The 19433-nt window shown below is 45.4% G+C and overlaps 1 protein-coding gene across 4 annotated transcripts in view; it reads left to right on the forward strand.

Annotated features, from left to right (window-relative positions):
• The first annotated feature begins 562 nt into the window (after positions 1 to 562).
• The window catches only part of Ipo5 (importin 5), a 50240-nt gene continuing 31369 nt past the window's right edge, over positions 563 to 19433 (forward strand). Inside the window, exons 1-5 of one of the 4 annotated variants that reach the window (XM_076545571.1) lie at positions 563 to 741; positions 1057 to 1136; positions 7994 to 8099; positions 11419 to 11512; positions 17188 to 17268. In XM_076545571.1, coding sequence (XP_076401686.1) covers positions 11423 to 11512; positions 17188 to 17268 — 171 coding nt within the window. In that variant the 5' untranslated portion in view covers positions 563 to 741; positions 1057 to 1136; positions 7994 to 8099; positions 11419 to 11422. Of the gene's footprint in view, positions 742 to 1056; positions 1137 to 7993; positions 8104 to 11418; positions 11513 to 17187; positions 17269 to 19433 lie in introns of all 4 variants that reach the window. The other 3 variants (XM_076545572.1, XM_076545574.1, XM_076545573.1) reach the window with 3 other exon arrangements.

Below are 19433 nucleotides of genomic sequence, written 5' to 3' on the forward strand. Positions count from 1 at the left end.
CAATGAAAATGGAAGGTGGGGAGCAAAGGACGGGTGTGAGAACCTTTCTGGAGACCCTCGGAGGGCATGCGCTTTATTCTCTCCTCACCAAGAAGAAACAGGACTCACAGAATGGGTTCGGCATAAGTCTCCTTAAACGGTTTTAAAACCGACAATGTATAGTTACTTCTGAGATAATGAGAATAAAAAGGCAGTAACTGTAGCCACATGGGCATTCAGAAAAATGTAAGACCCAACTGGAGTGCATATGTCATGTAAGAATTTTACTGCACACCCGAATGTCAGAGCCTGATTTAATATGGAGTTTCCTATTGCTTCCACATAAATTTATAGATGCTTATTTGTGGGACTGATTCTGTTTAGTTCGGAAGAACAAAGAGCATTGAAATCCACAGGTGAAGGGACTACTCATACGGCTCAAAGATGAAGTTGGAGGTGTATTTGTGTCCCATCCCGACCCCTCGACTCCATGAGTTTGTTCTCCAGGGCAGTAGCTTCTTTTCCCTTCTATGGGTTCAGGTATACTCGCCCTGTGATATCCAAATTTACAGTCCAGGCCCCTGCAGCCGAGGGGGTGGGCAAACTCAAATGGCCACCAGTGGCACACTGCTGACACGCAGGAGGTCACAATTGCAATCTGCTGTCTCCATGGTGACCTCTCTGAGCCGTGAGGTCAGAACTGAGGGTTAGTGCCATCCTGTGACCGTAGCAAGCATAGTGCCGAGAACAGCCTTGACTACTGTAAGTGACCCCGGGCTCCCCCCCACCTCCCCGACAGGGACGACCTGGGGCTTCGGAGTGGGGAGGGGTTTCAGGCTGGGTTCCGGGGGGGCTCATTTGGCTCTCCTGTTCCCCGGGGTTGGAAGTGCAGCATCTTGGGGGAGGGGATGTCAGAGGAAGCAAATCTAAAAGATGAAAAAATAAAGAAAGGCACCCTCTGCCGCTGCACTGTCTATCCACTGTGTCTATCAACTTGATTGATTGATCAGAGCTGCTTCAAGCAGTGTTGGCCTCACGCCCCACAGTGTGTCAGAGGTGGGCTTTTATCTCACGCAGGTGCTTCTGGGGAGAAACCTTACCAGGGCCCATGTTTGAGCACAGCTACTTTTCCTGACCAGGATCTTTGCAACACCCAAGTAAGTCATTGTTGGGTCCATCTGGCTTCCCTCTTCATTTCCTAAGTGACAGAAAGACCTATTTCCCTTTATAATTCTGATATTCATTTCTTGGTTTCTTCACCTAGTCCCCAAGTAATTTAAATGAAATCCACCAGCCTGTTCTCCCCCCATCCCAGCAGAAAAGAGGTACTTGAAGGCAGACTGGCCCTCAGTGAATGACTTCTCAAGCACCCCACCATGTTCTGTTTAAGGTCTCTGGAGTCCCCTCTTTGGGCCTTCCTGGTCGCTATGGCCGCGTCCTTTCAGCAGTGAGCGTATTTCATCTCAGCTTTCGGAGACTGCTAGTCAAGTAAATGAGGGGGAAATATTTCATCTTCAGTGTGGGGAAGCCCAATCAATCATTCAGTAACCAGAACAGGGCTCCCTTAATGAACCACCTCCTCAGCCACTTCTTAGAGGAGTGAGAGTCCTCACCAGGGTAAAGCCAGTGTTACCTGGCAAAGGGAATGATCAGATAATGGGCCAAGGCACCTACTCCATGGAGCTTCGTAAACAGTTCTGCCCCCTCGAGTGTGAATGGTGGGCGGCACCAGCAGGAGAGACAGCTTTGGATTGGGACATTGTATCAGCTCTAGAGAGAGGAGAACACTGGCACACAGTTATAAAAAAAAGTCAGCGGGACTGGCAGTGTGGCTCAGTTGGTAGAGTCCTAGTCTAGCATGCATGAAACTCTGAGCTCAATCCAGCATCAAATGAAGCCCATAAAGCCAGATGTGAGAGCTCACGCCTGTGACCCCAGCATTCGGGAAGCAAAAGTAGGCTCCGCTCAGGATTTGAGGCCAACCTGGTCTATGTAGTGAATCCCAAGCCAATCAGGGATCTAGAGCAAGACCTGGTCTCAAAAAAGCCCCTCCTCCCTCCAACAAACATTGTTATCCTCAGCTACATGGCAAGCCAAGGCCAGCCCAGGCTACATGTCTCAAATAAACAAAGTATATAAGTGGCCAAATAGTTGTTACTATGTGTGCTACTCTTGAGGAGATGTGCTCTGCTCCTCCAAGCAGTAAGTGTAGCTTCTGCTACCCTGGCTTCCTGGCTTTTAGGGCTCACAGAAAACCAGAGAGCAAGTAGCCGACAGACTAAGACAGCTGCCATTTTTTGTTAGCAGTTACCACAAATGACGGCAGATGACAGAGGAAAACAGCTCCTAAAAACCAGGAAGATGTGGGGACACAGATCTGTAAGCCCCAGGGCAAATAACCCCAGGAGCTGCTGCTCTGGGGGATGCTCTATTACAGCACAATGGATAGCAGGAAGACACCCCAGGGAACTGGTCCAGCCCTCTCAGTGCGCAGATAAGGCAGCCAGGAGAGCCAGGATCACAGGTGTTAGCGGAGACAGGGGCCAGGGGCCAGGGACTCCTGACCCTAAGGTCCAGTTCTTGTACTTTCCCCACCACGGAGAAAAGGCAATTCATTGCTGTCAGGGAGTTCAAGGGCTGGAGGGCGGTTCCGTGACGAAAGCACGTGCCCTGCTCTGCTCTGTCTGGATCCCACATGGAGGTGGAAGGACAGAACCCACTCACAGAGCTGTCCTCTGACCTGTGTGTGTGTGTTGTGTGTGTGTGTGTGTCTGTGTGTGTGTGTGCGTGCGTGCGTGCGCGCGTGTGTGTGTGTGTGTGTGTCTGTGTGTGTGTGTGCGTGTGTGTATGTGTGTGTGTGTCTGTGTGTCTGTGTGCATGCGTGTGTGTGTGTGTGTGTCTGTGTGTGTGTGTGTAATGTGTAATTTTTTTTCAAAAGTTCTCCTGAGCACCCACGCAACTTTAAAAGCCGTTTTAACTTTCTGCCGATTTTCCCAGTGTGTTCTCCAACACGTCACTGTTGTCACCCCACAGTTCGACTTCGATGTGATTTTACAAGGCACACGGCCCTGAAAACACATTCTTACTCTCCTTACACCCTGGACACATTCTCCAAAAGGGTGGGGACCATTACCTCTCTGAACGCTCGAACAAAAGTGTGAGCATGAACAAAGCAAAGTCTGTAAAAGCTTAGGTTAAAACAGGAGGTGTCTGCGTGAACAAAATGTGTGTAAATGCTTAGATTAAACTGGAGGTGTCCTGTGCTGGTCTCACTCCTCAGGTGAGGCTTTGACTCCACATTGCTAAGGAAGAGGTGAAGTGGATTAGATGTCAGGAGAGCTCACAGTTAAAGAAAACTGGGGCCAGTGAGATGGATCGCAGGCAGAGGGACTTGTTGCCCAAGTTTGATGACCTTGGATCCCATAGTAAAGGCGGAAGGAGAGAACCCACTCCATAGAGTTGTGCTCTGACCTCATGATTGCCACGACACATGTACCCACATACATACACCATGCACATGTTCACACAATAATACATTTTAAAAACATCTTAAAAGAAAATTGAGTTATTTCCTTTCTATTGAGTAATCTTACCTCTCCTGATGTGTAAGAAAAAGATTAAAAAAATTTTTTGTCAAAGATAATATGAAATGACACCCTTCCCTTTGCATCTGTTTGTCCTTACAAAGGTTTCTCACTCATTAGTGAAGTCCTAGGTACTAAAGAAATGCTTGCAATCACAAAGGGAGAGAAATCCAGGCATGGTGGAACACACCTATAATCCCAGCACTTGGGAGGTGGAGGCAGAAGGATCAGAGTTCAAGATCATCCTCAGTACATAGAGAATTTGAGGTCAGGGTGCTCACAAAATAAAAGCTGCTGTTCTTAAAGTGTAAGGACCCAAGTTCGAATCATTAGCACCCATATAAAAAGCCGGACATGACTGTGAGACTCTGTAATTTAAATGTTGGGAGGCAGAGATGGGCAGCTCCTGAGAGCTTCCTGGCCAGGTGAGCCAGCAAGTTTCTGTTCTGGTTCAAGAGGAGATCTTATCTCAGGGCAAAGATAGACCATGGCCGGAATGTAACATCCCATCCCACTCCAATCATTCTTGATTCCACTATTCTTTCTCTCACTTATCATTGTGGCAAATTATCTTCTCAGTTCACTAGTTCATTATCTCAAAAGACTCTCAGCATGGGGGTGTGGTAGAATATGCCTGTGATCCTATCACTGACGAGGTGGAGGAGGTGGAGGCGGTAAGACGGTGATTTTATGGCCAACCTGATCTACATAGTAAGACCTCCTCAGAAAGAAAAAGAAACAGAGGGAGGCAACTCTGTCTTCAAGCTTACCAGTCAACCTCCACAGCCTTGCGGCTCCCACCGTAGTGAAGGGACCCACCAAATATCCATTAAACATACAAATGGCCAAGATGTTCGCTAAATACTAATGTAGTTAGGCATGGTACAGAGTGCAGAGAGTGGACAGAAGTGAGGAAGATGGGCAGAAAGTCCTTCAGGTTGCTAACGGTCCATCTCTCCAGGGGCTGAGTTTGCCATATGATGTCACACAGGCACTGCTCACTGGGAGTGCCACGCGGTGCTCTAGGCAAAGCATAGCCGTCCAGCGGTGAGGCATTCTCTGTGAATGGCAAAGAAGGGAAGGCTGAGTCCCGCTGGAGCTGCCCTGTTCTGTTCCTCCCCAAACACCGGCGTAGGAATGTTCAGAGGTCTGAGAGCTATGGATGCTGTCATCCATATGTTCTGAACACAAGAAAAAAGAAACTGTTAAAATGATGGGAAAAGATTCAGTAACTGAGGTCAAGATGAACTGCCTTCAGATTTGTACAGTATTTTAAAATAATAACTATACTGTATGATACAGTAATCCCTGTATCATAAAGATGAACCTTTTTCATTTAGTTTTTGGTTTGGGTTTTTTTTGAGGGGGGGGGGTTGTTTTGTCTTTTGCTTTTTTGAGACAGGGTCTCACTGTGTGCCTCGGTTAGCCTGGAGCTTGCTATGTAGACCCAACTGGTCACAAACTCATAGAGATCAGCCTGCCTCTACCTCCTGAGGGCTGGGACTGATGGTGTGCACCACCAGCTTGGTTCAGTATTTTTTTTAAATTAATTTAGTTATTTATTGCATGTGTATGGATTTGCACATGTGTATGTCCAGTGTTTATGTAACTCAGTGCCTGTGGATGTCAGGACAATTTGCAGGAATCAGTTCTCTCCTTCTACCACAGAGGTCACAGAATCGAACTCAGGTTGTTAGGCTTAGACTGGCAAGTGCCTTTACAGCCTAAAGCATCTCCCCAGCTTCAGTCCAACCTTCTAAAGTACACAGTTGTTAGTTTAGAATATCCAGAAGTGTACATCCATTACCACTGCTGTATTCATGAACCTCTTCATCACCCTGGGCCTAGAGTGCTTTCTGCTACTCAGAAATTTACTCAGAATAAACACCATGACCAAAAGCAACTTGGAAAGAGCTTATACTGTACCTCATAAATTATAGTCTATCATAGAGGGGGATCAAGGTAGGAGCAAGGCAAACCAACAGAGAATGGCTGCTTAAAGGCTTGTGCTGCTGGCTTTCAACCTTCCCACCATGGGCTGGGCCGTCCCACGCCAATCGACAACCAAGAAAATGCCCCACAGCCTTGCTTACAGGCTAATCTGATTTAGGCAGCTCCTCAGTTGAAGCTCGCGCTTCCCTGATGACTGTGGGTTGTGCCAAGTAGACAGTTGAAGTAACTATGGCCCCCCAAAAGAAGCTACAGAACTATCAGTAGTATTCTACTCACTCACCCCTCTCCTCTGTCCCATCCCCCAGGCACATGGCAACTATTCATTCTGGACATTTCATAGAATATTTGGGTATTTGTGTCTGATGTCACTTTGTATGATGATCCTAATAGTTCATTTAATCCTGAGATGTGAGTTCATTTGGGTGGTTCTTATTAGGGCCTCAGTTGATTGCAGAAAATGAACACACCTCATAGAGGGTAATCTGTTTTACTGAGTTGATTAATTACAAACGTTGAATCACATCCCTCACATCCCTTCACAGCAGTAGCCTTGCATTTTTACCAGACAACTGGGTACCACAAAGTAGCCAACTGGAAAAACAATATATTAACCATCACGGGACCTTTGTCAAAACTGGGAGCTAGGCATGATGGCACAGTCCTGTTATCCCAGCACTGGGGAGATGGCAGCAGGATAATCAGGAGCCCAGCCTCCTAAGTGCTGGGATTACTGGAAGAAACCATTGCTCCTAGCATCTGTGTCTTTTCTTACGTAGGTGTTACAGCTCTGCTTTCCCTGTGAGCCTGCTGTCATGGCGTTCTGTAAGAGCTGCTGGCAGACAGTTGTATCATTCTCCTCTGGTATTTTCTAATTTCTCTTGTGAGTTCTCTAGTACAGCTGCCATTGAAGGTTGTACTGGTTAATCTCCACATATATGTCAAGTTCTTTGACTTCTGGTAGTCTTGATATCTAATCTCAATCTATTGTGGTCAGAGAGCAAGTGTTTTATGCTTCCAACCTTTTAAAAATCGGATCCACTCTGGACTATGCTGTGTACGGGCTGGGGAAGTGTGCACCCAGAGAGATGTTCATTGGGCGGTGTGTCCTGTGCAGATGTAGTAGAGGCACTGGGTTCGCAGCATGTCTTGTCTACTCCGTCTTCTCTCTATATGCCGTTAACCGTCAGTTACTGCTGAGAGTAGGGGCCGAAGTCCCAGACTGTTCTCACTGAATCATCTTATTTCTTAAGTGGGACAGATTCTACTTTGTGTATTTGGGCCTTACTGTTAGTTATGTGTGTTTAAAACTTCTATGTCTGAGCTGGCAAGATAGATCAGCCAATAAAGGCACTCGCCGCCAAATCAGATACTCTGAGTTCAATCCCTGAGACCCAGATTAGAGAAGGAGAGAGCCAGCTCCCTGTCCTCTGACAGAGACGTGTGGGGGTTATGTTAATTTTAACCTGTATCGTTCTGATTGGTTAACCTTTTTGTAATAGAAATATCCCATCACAAATGACATTTTGGTTTTAAAAATGTGTGTGTGATGTATGTATGTGGGTGTAAGTGTGCCACACACAGAGTTCAGAAGACAACTTTGTGGGAAGTTGGTTCTCTCCTGCCTTTACGTGGGTTCCAAGGATTGAACTCATTTGGCTTTTTGAGGCCTGAAACTCGAGGTCCTTGAAGGTCCTCAGGCTTCAGCTGCCCACTCTACCTAGCTCTCAAGACACCTTTGGTCCCGGATCTCCTTTGTGTGATAGAAGTGCTGTCCTCTCAGCCTTCTTTTGGAAACTGTTTATATGATGTGTCTTTTTCCATTCTTTTACATTCAACATATTTGTGTTCTAAGTAAAAACATTAATCTTAAAAATGAAATCCTTCTGCTAAGTCTATTTTTATTTCATGTTTAAAATGCAGCAAAGGGGACATTATTTAAATCCATTTGCCACATTTAAATGAAGTCATCATCCAGAAAATTCTATTTTTCTTTAGCTCTTGACCAGTACTTGATTTAACTTTTTTGTTTTTGTTTTTTGTTTTGTTTTGTTTTTGTTTTTTTTCGAGACAGGGTTTCTCTGTGTAACTTTGCGCCTTTCCTGGAACTCACTTGGTAGTCCAGGCTGGCCTTGAACTCATAGAGATCTTCCTGGCTCTGCCTCCCGAGTGCTGGGATTAAAGGCGTGTGCCACCACCGTCCAGCTGATTTAACTTTTTTATACCATTTATTTGTGTGTGCTTGTGTGTCTATTTGTCTCTGTGTGTGTCTCTCTGTGTGTGTGTGTGTGTGTGTGTATCTGTGTGTAGACATCAACAGACAACTTGGGGGAGTCAGGTCTCTTTTTCTCCTGTGGGTCCTGGGGATCAAACTCAGGTATCCTTTAGGGCTGGGACTAAGTCATGAGTTCTTATTCTACAGGATCTGACTTGAGCCGATTGTCTTCTAAAGGTCCCCAACTCTATTTCTGTCAAACCAGCAGGGAAAGGAAATTCCTAAGCAAGGAACACCGCTCAGAAAGTGCTGTGCCATGTCTCCAAATCCCTGAGGATCAAGTAAAAAAACTGGGAGCAACAGAAAACACTGTAGGTAACTGATTTATTCAAGTCCTTTAGTTAATCTAAACGACAAACTATATAAACAACTGTTTAGTTACTTATTTAATTCTCTAGCAAAGCACTACCCAATAGAAATTTAAGCCAAAAACTCAAACCCCATGTTACTTCTGAGTTTCTAACTAGCCATACTTTAATAAGCAAAGAGAGATAGCTGAAATGATTGATATATGTAATAATATAGTTTATAAATTTCATTGACTTTAACCCAATAAACTATTTGTACGTGATGTTATCAATATAAAATGTTATTAATGCCTTATTGTCTTTAAAATTTCATGTGTATTTTGCAACTGAAGGCACATCTTTTGAACTAAACACCTTTTGAGCCATCAACAGGTACACACCTTTAATCCCAGCACTTGGGAGATACAGTATGATCTCTGTGAATTGTAGCCCAGCCAGAGCTACACAATTCGACCCTGCCTCAACAAACAAAACTAAACTAAAACTGATAATACAACTGCCACTCCTAGCATAGATCTCTTGACATACAAACTTACATTGGGGTGTCTATTGTTTAATAATCACTGAATATTTATTTAGTTTTCAGGTTTTTTTTTTTTTGCTTTTGTTTTGTTTTTGTTTTTGTTTTTTGTCAAAGCCTTATGTAGCCCAGGCTGTCTTCATCTCTCTATGTAGCCACATCCTGAGTACTGGGATTATAGGCATAAATCTTCAGTCCTTTAATGCAGTGCTGTCAGATCCAGGACCTCACACATGCTTGGCAAGCACTCTACTAACTGACCTATATCTCCAATCCCTGCATATAGATTTTATATATATATAAAATATGCACTGTATAGACTGCCATTTAAAATACATACACACATACATATACAAATATATATAAAATATAGCAGGTTGCCGGGCAGTGGTGGCGCACGCCTTTAATCCCAGCACTCGGGAGGCAGAGCCAGGCGGATCTCTGTGAGTTCGAGGCCAGCCTGGGCTACCAAGTGAGTTCCAGGAAAGGCGCAAAGCTACACAGAGAAACCCTGTCTCGAAAAACCAAAAAAAAAAAAAAAAATATAGCAGGTACTGAGCTAAAACTAGCAATCGGGTACACCCTGAGCAAGCCTCTAGATAATTTGTCTTATTTCATTGTTACCCTAGTTAATTAAAAATCAGTTAGTATGTAATTCCCTCAAATTTAAGAACTTTGGATGAGGAAGAAGCACACTCAGAATCATGTTCACTATTCACACACATAAATGTATATGTCAAAATAAATCGACTCCAAATTAATGTGTGAAGTGTTCTGACCTTGAAAAAAGTAATGTGGCCAAAGAATGACTTCCAGGTGGGACACCAATTGTACAAATAGTTGTGGTGGCCTCCTGTAGAGAAAGAACTCTGTCAGTGTGGCAGCTAAAACCAGAAAGGGAAATTTCTCCACAAATCAACTAAATTCTGCTGTGAAAACCATGGCTGGCTCTCACACCTACAAGTGGATTCCAGGGTATCTGGCCAGAATCTGCATGACTTGGCTCCGGGTGACGTAAGACCAATCTTTTTTTTTTTTTTTTTTTTTTTTTTTCTCGAGACAGGGTTTCTCTGTGTAGCTTTGCGCCTTTCCTGGGACTCACTTGGTAGCCCAGGCTGGCCTTGAACTCACAGAGATCTGCCTGCCTCTGCCTCCCGAGTGCTGGGATTAAAGGCGTGTGCCACCACCGCCTGGCTAAGACCAATCTTTAAAATCACCTAAGAGAAAATATTTAAGACTTTCAGAAAGCAGAATCACCAACAAGAAATAAAAACTTCAAGTCAAATCCTATGAGTTGCTGAGCTGTAGATCTTACCTGCACGCCACATGCTGTTGAAACCTATTACTCAGGGGAGGTAGTGTCCTTTGGACACAAGATGAATTTTTTTAACCCGCTGTCATCCTGGGCCTAGGCAATACTTTGGACACAGTAAGTTCTCAACAGTCTGGGCAAAAGCACTGGGATAAACATGTGGCTGTGAGAGCCAGCCAAGGTTTTTACGACAGAATCTGATTTGTAGAGAAAGGTCCGCAACTCTGATTGGGTTCTTTCTCCACAGGAAGCCAGCACATCTATTTTGTAGATCTAGTTTTCAACTTGGGATAATCTCTCATTCTTGGGCCACCTTCTTTTAATGTCAGACTATGTCACACATTAATTTGGGAGTCGATTCTATTTTATTTTGATATGAGCATTTGTGATTGTGAATGGTGGTCATGATTCTGAGCAGGCTTCTTGCTCCAAGTTCTTTGATTTGAGTGAGCCCTGCTCTCTCCGGCTTGGGCAGTCCCAGCTAGAAAGGCAGGCCGGTGCTAATGTCTAAGCCCTGGAGTGGCGAGAGGGGAGAGAGACAGAAGAGATGGGGGCGGGGGGGGGGGGGGGTTAAGACAGACAGACAGACAGTGTCTGTCCCTGGGCCCCTCCGCGCTGGCCCGCATCGACTAAGGTCGGTGAGTTAGGGAGTATCTCACGACTTCTCCCAACCTTAGCGAGCAAAGACGCCCCAAACACCGGGGCCGGTCGCGGGTCCCGGGTGGGCGCGTGTGTGCTCCGGTCGCGGGCGGGAGAGTCCCAGGATGAGCAACCCCCTCTTGGGGCAGCCCAGGGACGTGAGTCACAGGGCAGCGGCGGGAAGGGGTGGCCTGAGTCACAGCCCAGGGGGGTGGACGGCAGGCCGATGGAGGGGTCTGCAGAGGCCGGGGGGCCGCGCGGCTGGGGCGATCGGGTGAGCGGCCCCGGAGCTCCGAACCCCGAGGGCGCGGCTACGCGCCGGGCCGCAAGGCAAGGGACCCGCGGCAGCCGGCGGCGCCGAAATCTCCCGCGCTCCGGCGCTTGGCCCCTCCTCCCATGCCGGGCCTCACGCCCCTCGAGGCGGCCGGGCCAGGCCGGCTCCTCCCCGCCCGCCCCGCGCGGCCCACCCAACCCCGGTCCTCGCCGCGCAGCCGCCCTCCCGCCCGCCGGCCCCGCCCCGCCCCCGGCGCGCGCTGGAGTGACGACACCGCAGGGTGCGTGGCCAATCGGCGCGGCCCTCGCGGGGGAGGGGGGCGGGGGGACGGCCTCGGACACGCCCCCGCCGGGGCCGCGAGCCAATGAGGCGCCGGCGCCGGCGGCCGCGGCGGGGTGAGAGGGCGCGCGGCCCCGCCCCGGCCGCCCCCCCCGGCCCCCTCGGCCCCGCCCTTCCCGCCCGGCCCCCCAGCCCCGCGCCGCCGCTGGTGCCGGTCGCCGCGCTGGGCCCGCCCCCAACCCTCCCGCCGGCCCGCCAGCGTGCCTCACGGCTCCCTCCTTCTCTCTCTCACGCCTAGCGCAATGGCGGCGGCCGCGGCGGAGCAGCAACAGTTCTACCTGCTCCTGGGAAACCTGCTCAGCCCCGACAATGTGGTCCGGAAACAGGCGGAGGTAAGCGGATCGGCGGCCCCGCGGCCCCGCGGCCGCCCGGCGCGGCCATCCTTCCCCTCGGCCCTCGGAGCTCGTCGGCCGAGCGGCGCAGGTCGGGCCCGGCCACCCGGCCACCCGCCCGGCCGACAGCGGGCCCCGCAGCCCACGTGCGCGGCTCCCGCCCGCCCGGCCCCGGCCCTTCCGGGCCCGTGCAGCGGTGGCGCCGGTTGCCTCCCCGCCGCCGACCCGCGCACACGTGCCGCCCCGCCTGACGCGCCGCCCCGCCCGCGAGCCCCGCACCCCGTGCCCGCCCGCCCGCCGGTCCGCCCGGCCGACCAGACCCCGGCAGCTCGGGGCCCGTCCCGCTCCCCCACCCCGATCGCTGCCTCTCCCCGATCGCAGCCCCGGGGAAACATGTGTCCTGCTGCCTGTCGCTGCCTTGCGGCGGCTCTCCCGGAGCCCCTCTCTGGTTTCTAGAACGAACTGCACAAGCCGGTCCCTTGCAGCCCTCGGGAAGTTGCCTTGAAGGGATTCTTGCTGACCCACCTCACTCTGCCCCTCTTCCAGTTTTGTCGGATCTCTAGAGACTAGGGCTTAGAAATGGGATGGACTGGGCGCTGGGGCTGTCCAACGGGGCCGGGGCCGGTGCTTTTCGTATGACCCCAGTCGTTCTTAGCTCCAGAGACTTTCATTTCACATGGCATTGTAAGCCGTTTTGCAAGCTAACAGTAAGACTGTTGGTTGAATGGAAGACGGATGATACATTGTTAATGTTGAAACCGGGATTTTTTGTGTGGTAACTTCTAGGAAAGTTGATACCTGTTCTTTGCGACCATGTGTCAGAAGTTTTGGGGAGACTCGCTGAAGAGTGTTTGGATACCTTTACAGACCAAAGATGTATTTTACATATAGCTAGTGAGGTTGGCATGTCTTTTGTATTTATCGGTCTAAAGTTGAGAGCTGTCTTTTAAAACAGAGTTAATCTGCTTTGAGTAGAAAGGATATTCCGGTCACACTTAGTTTAGTAAGTAAATGTGTTGGAAACTTCTGTATGAAACGGAGCTTTAAACTGTGTCTTTATTAAAAAAAAAATAATAATTCTGGGGGGAGGGGAGATGACCAGGTTTGTAGTTTACACAGGCCCTCAAACTTGTGGCATACCCCTGCTTATGCCTCCTGAGTGTTGGGATTTGGAACATGAGTTTCCTTATTCATGAAATATACAATGTATATATTTGCATATATACATTGTATATATACAATTAAATTGAATGTGAAATTAAAACAATACAGTTTTTAACCCGTTTTCCACGTTAGTATTAAATGAGTCTTCCTTGGAAATGTAACAAGCATCACTAATGTGTACATCAGTGTTATTTTGAATGGGTTTACAGTACACATTCTGCAATTGGATTTTCCACTCAGTTCATTTCACATTGTCACCTAGAAGACCATACATTATATAGATGCTTCTAGTATCTTCAGAGAGTACTGCTCATACAAGTACATGTATTCTTGTCTATGCATGCTTTGCAAGGTTTTTTTAAGGTAGTTATATGTATTTAGAAGTTGTATGCATGTATTACTTGCAACAATTTGCACTTGGGATATGATGATGCTCAACATTTGATACTTTCTGCAAACTCGAGGAAATTTTTTTAAACCAAAGCAAGTTCTTAATCCCACCCTATAATAGAAATTTCCATGTGTTGCAGAGCAGAACTGCATTGTAATTAGTAAGCTAGTTTAATTCTCCCCCTTCCCTCCAGTTCTTAAGTCTCTATTGTCCAGCCTGGTGGGGAATCTCTCTTCTATTGAACTAAATACCAGTGTCTGGTTCAGCTTGAATTCCAATTTGGTGCCTGTTGTAAATCTTTTATCTCTTACATCACTTTAGGGCTAGTTAGTAGCATTCAGCACATTTTCTCATAAAGAACAATCGGAAATAAGTATTGTTAGTACTGTCTCTATCCCTAGCAAACACATTCAGATGCTACATTTCTGCTCACTGCATCGTGAACATACTTATAGAAAGTGTGTTTTGTGATACAGCATTTTTCTTAGTTTGACAGAAGAGTAAATTAGGGGGAGAGGCTCCTTGACACCGTACAGTCTACTAAGTTGTAAGTTTCAGAGAAAAGCAAATACTTTAGGGGAAATGGCTGCTCAGAAGCTCTCAGCACCCCTCTTTTGTCTGGGGAAATGAGCCTTTTTATAAGTAACTTAAACAAAATTGAATCCTAAGTCTGATAAAACAAATATGGAAATGTTTTGCTGGAGCTGAAAAGTTGGCATGGGTTCTGTGAATATATTTGTAATTTACTCAACCAAAATAAAATGGTTAATTGACATATAAATACCAAATTCTTGACTGAGGTCACTTTTACTCATATGAAGTCAAATACAATGAAAGTCATATTGTGCTTTGTTGAAGTGATTGAAAAACTTTAAGTCTTCTAGGATGTTTCTCCATTTGTATTCTCCCTTTAATAAACTTTTTTTTCAAATCTACAAGGACTTTTCCTACTTTACAGAAAATGTTTCTCATATTTAAGGAAATGATTTTTGAGCTGGGTGTGGTAGCACATATCTTTAATTCCAGTATAGGGAGGCAGAGGCAGGAGGATCTCTTTGAGTTCAAGGCCAGCATGATCTATTGAGTTCCAGTCCTGCCAACCAGGCCTACATAGAGACCAATTTCAAAGCAAAAAGAAAGAGAATATTGAATGCCCATGTGTCTCAGAATACAATAATTAACACGAATAAGCAATTAAATAAATTGACAAGCAATTCAAAGGCATTCATGGTATTCATAACTGGGCATTTTTATCTGACAGTGTATTTATTAATTGTATATGAATTTTAATTCCTAATATTTCTCCTCATTAATATTTGTGTTGAGGAAGGGTAACAGTGGAAAATATACTTGATTAAGGAGCTAAGGTGTTGACAAAGTAGAAGTTCCTTGTTCTCTCTTTTGCATTTTCTCATGCAAGGAGCTGTCATAAATATTTATGGAATGAATGAGGTGAGTACTTAACATTTCTCCTTTGTGGGCAGGGAAAGGGGAGCCAGGGATCTTGATATGTTGTGATTATGTATAGTGGGATCAAATAGGGTCAAAATTTTGTTTGTCCCAAGCTAGTAATGGACACTGGACATGCCAGAGTAATGCTAGGAATAGTCCTTGTATTTCAGTGGCCTGGATATTTGGTATAGAAAAATGAGCAAATTCAATGTCTGCCTTTGTGTAACTTTGTCCAGGCTAAGGAGATAGGCTGGACTCCAGCTTGTCCCTTCTGCTAAGCCTTACTTTGCTGCTCTTCTGAAGTGAGTGCAGCATACAAATGGACAGACCTTCTTTATGAGTTCGATGCCATTCGTACTGAATTTTCCCATCATGAACCATTCATTCTGGAACCATGTTGAATATTTGACTTAATGTTGTGTAAGAACGGGCATAGTGACACCAGGAGGTCCCACCTGGGTAAGATGGCAGTCCTTAGGAGTTGAGTGATTGCCCAGGGGAGACATTGTTTTCAATAACTTGTCAGACCAGCGAGATTTATTTGTTCATGGTTGGTAGCCTCTCCAGTGGGTCTGAGTGCTGGGTGCAAGGAATGAAGAAATATTTATTACATTGTTCCTGTTCTGTAGGACTTCCCTATGTTTGGGGCTTTTTATTTGGGGTAGGGTAGTTTGTCGTTTGCTTATTATTTGTATTTTTGTTTTTTAGACAAGAGTGCCTCCTCACCCTATGACCCAGGCTGGCCTGGAACTCCAGGCAGTGTTACCCTCGATTTGGTCTCCAAGTGCTGTAATTACAGGCATGAGCCACCACAGCCAGCTCTGAGACCTTTTTTTAGTGACACCTTCGCTGGATTTTTTGCTTTGGTTAAAAATTAAGTGAAAAATTTCAAGATACATAACCATTTTTGTAATCAGCCTTGTGAATATCTTTTACATAAATTATCTTATTTTTGTATAAATAAATTCAGCCCAGCTTCTCAGCTGTGCATACCTTCCGGCACGGTTGTCAGCATTGTTAGGTCCTGGGTTTATTACAGTGGACCTGGGGGTCTTTGTCCACCTTCCTCCACTACGATGTTTAAGAGTTTGGAAATAGTGTGGCCCTGTATAAACAGAAGTCTGAGTCAGCTAGCCCCCAAGAATGAAACCAGAGAGATTGGAAGGATGGTTGCTATGGAAGATGAGGTTTCTGTCCTTGTTCTCATCATCTTAAGTCATTCAAGGGATGAAACTTGACCACCTTGTCTCTCAGTATCCCAGGGACACTAGGAAGGGCTTAGAAGGGCATAAGGGACACGTGGGACATGGGTAACCTTAATTGTCCTCCTGTGTCAGTTTTGAAAATCCAGGGACGTCAGGCAAACTCTTCAAACTTAGACTGCTAAGAAATTAATATCTACTTTAGGCAGGTGGAAAGAGATCGGTTACTAAAGGCTTTTCCAGGTAAAGTATTCCAAATGTACTTAAATGATTCAGTGTCCCAGTAAAAGAGGTCCGTTGTTAGGCATTCTGCACATGAATTCTTGTCAATAAGTTGAGGGATCTAGTCTAACAATTTGTTTCTATTTTGAGATTTTAATGTAATTACGTTTCTCCCTTCCCTTTGTACTTTCCAAACCCTCCCATGTACCCTTTTCCTGCTCTCCTTCAAGTTTGGGGCTGTAAAAAAAAGGAGAAAAAAAAAAAAAGCTAATTGTTACTGCATGCATGTGTGTATGTGCATATACGCTCCTGAATCTGACCTGCTCGGTCTCTGTTACTTGTATGTGTGCTTTCCGGGCTGACTGGCAGTGAACAGCCGGATTGTGCTCTTTGCTTCTGATTGCTGTCGTCTACCTCTTTATGGCTGACAAGTTTGTTCTGGTACTAGAAAAGGGAAAGGAAAGCCCTCTAACACACAAAACCTTTTTGAACAGATCCAGATTCAACACTGTTTGTTTGTTTGGTTGTTTGTTTGTTGGGTTTGGGGAGGGGCAAATTTCTCTGGACAACAATCATTTGATTTTTTTAAATTATATAATGTATTAGAGCAATCCTTCCCTGAAAATACAGCATAAAGAATTTGCATACTTTCCCTTTTTTTTCTGCTACTTTATCTAATTTGATGTTGTATGTAATTGTGATTTGAACCAACTCTCCATAATCTACAAAAGTGTTGACAAGATAAAGTAGTTCCCTGGAATATCAGGTGATATCAAAGTGCGTGTTTATTTTGTGGTATTATATTATAGGGTTTTTTGTTTTGTTTTGTTTTTAATGTATCTATACGGATGCCTTGTGCCCATGGAGAATAGAAGAGGGTGTCAGAGCTCTTGGAACTGGATTAGGCTTTGAGACCCACAATGTCCATGCTGTCACCGACCAGGTCCTCTGCAAGAACAGCATGTGTTCTTAACTACTGAGCCATCTTTCTAGATCCACATTTGTCAATTTTTGTATGATTGTGGGACATGAATTTTTGTTGACCCAGAGGACATAAGTTTTGAAAATATACAAAAATGAAGAGTAGAGAGCTCTTTGCTCACCTGTCTAGAATACACTTCATATCACAAAAGGAACTGTCACCATTAGTCCCGACTGCCTGCGTCTCGATCTTGATTTCCTCACTGATTTGCTCATAGGATTTTCTAACATTGTATTCCATCCTCTCGTTATCTCTCATGCAGGAAACCTATGAGAATATCCCAGGCCAGTCCAAGATCACATTCCTCTTACAAGCCATCAGAAATACAACAGCTGCTGAGGAGGTAATACTTTAATATTTGAAAATAATTCTCATGAAATAAACTAGTGTTAGGTGATGGTCAGAGTGCTGATAAGAATTTTCTTTTTACAACATAGACATCTTTAAGGTAGATAAAAGTCAGTAGCTTTATGTATAATTACTTTTTAAAAAATTTGTTTATTTAGTTTTGAGATGGGAATCAGTGTACCCTAGGCTGACCTGGACATTTACAGTCCCACCACCTCTACCTAGGTGCTTGGCATCACACACAGCAAATCACTTCTGTAGCTATAAAAATTGGTTTCTTTCATTGAACTGTCTCATTCTAAAGAAAGAAAGTTCTATTCACAAAGCATTTGGGGGGAAATTTTTAGATTTACTTAGTATACATGAGTATATATGTGTGCACCACATATGTGCCTATGGATTGTTGTGAACCAGCATGTGGGTGCTGGGAATGGAACCAGGTTTTCCTCAAGAACAGCAAGTGCCTTTAACTGCTGAGCCATCTCCAGCCCCTCGCACACATTTTAATGTTAATCACATATTTTGAAAATATATTTATAAAATATTGGCATATGGCCATCTCTAGATGAAGTTCATGTGCTGAAGAGAAGCATAAGAACAGTTTTTTTTTTTTTTTTGGTTTTTCGAGACAGGGTTTCTCTGTGTAGTTTTGCGCCTTTCCTGGAACTCACTTGGTAGCCCAGGCTGGCCTCGAACTCACAGAGATCCGCCTGGCTCTGCCTCCCGAGTGCTGGGATTAAAGGCGTGCGCCACCACCGCCCGGCAAGAACAGTTTTTAGGGTCTGTAGATCTGGCTGCTCTGGAACTCCCTCTGTAGACTAGGCTGGCCTCGAACTCAGAGCTCCGTCTGCCTTGAGGATGGGACGGGAGTGGGGTGGGGTGTTGGGTAGGGAGCCTTCAGTGCTGGGATTAAAGGCGTATGCCACCACACCCAGCTGTCTATCTATCTTTATTTATTTATTTGAGAAGGACCATTTTACCAGCCTGGGCTACAGAGTGAGTTCCAGGAAAGGCACAAAGCTACACAGAGAAACCCTCCCTGTCTCAGGAAGAAAGAAAAAAGGGACCATTTTAATGTAGATTTAAGCACAAAAGAGACATCCCAAATCTTTGTCTTTAAAATATGTATGTGTTCCTGTGTATTTGGAGGCCAGAGGTTGATTTCAGGTCTCTTCTGTAATTGCATTCCACTTTCTTTTTTGAGATAGGGTCTCTCACTGAACCTGGAACTTACTGATTTGGCTAGACTGACTGGTCAGCAAGCCAGTTAGTTTCTCCTGGCTCTGGTCTCCCAGCGCTGGGGTTGTACGCATTATGTTACCTACCTGGCCTTTTACAAGCACTTTGCCAACTGAGCCATCTCTTCAGCCCACCTTCTTTTAAAAAAAAAAAAAAAAAAAAAAGTCTCACATTATAGCCCAGACCAACCTTAAACTTGTGACAGTCTCCTGTATCTGCCTAGCCAGAGAGTTATTATTTTTAGTGACTTATCTAATGTAATTAGATTCAGATGTACTGGAATTTCAATGCATTTCCCCTGTGGTAAAATGGAGCTATTTACTGGGCTCTTTGCTACTCTTGAATGTTTAGTACCTAATTTTCATTGTTTCCTACCATAAAGTAATATCCTGATAGTATTGGATATCTCTTACTTTGGCAAGTGTTGAATGCCCAGGTCTAGAAAGTCTAGAGATCCTACTCACCTTGCATATATAGGAAGGTCACAGAGGCTTCTTTGAACAGTTACACCACATGTAAATGCTTCTGGTCATGTTTGATTGTCACACTTGGAAAACTGTATGAAATAACCACTTTGTGTCATTCGGAATGGGGTGAAGAAGCTCACAGGGTGATTGTCATGGCAACAGCTAGCTGTTAGCTAGCCGGTTAACAAGCTGGCTCTCTAACATTGTGAATTGGACAGCGGCTGTGGATTGGCCTGCACACTTGATTGTGGCATTGCCTCAGCTTCTCTTAAACTCAAGGACAATCACACAGAAGCCATCATAAATAAAAAGTTCTCCACAGATTTGAAATGGGAATCTAAGAATGTATCCATTGAGACTGATCAACACTGGGTAGATACTGGGAACCTGTGGGTTTTGCTCACACTAAAGAATCATAAAGATAATAGATATCATAACGTTCTACCGAAGAGAC

The sequence above is a fragment of the Peromyscus maniculatus genome, chromosome 9, assembly GCF_049852395.1.
Source record: "Peromyscus maniculatus bairdii isolate BWxNUB_F1_BW_parent chromosome 9, HU_Pman_BW_mat_3.1, whole genome shotgun sequence".
NCBI classification, from domain to species: domain Eukaryota; kingdom Metazoa; phylum Chordata; class Mammalia; order Rodentia; family Cricetidae; genus Peromyscus; species Peromyscus maniculatus.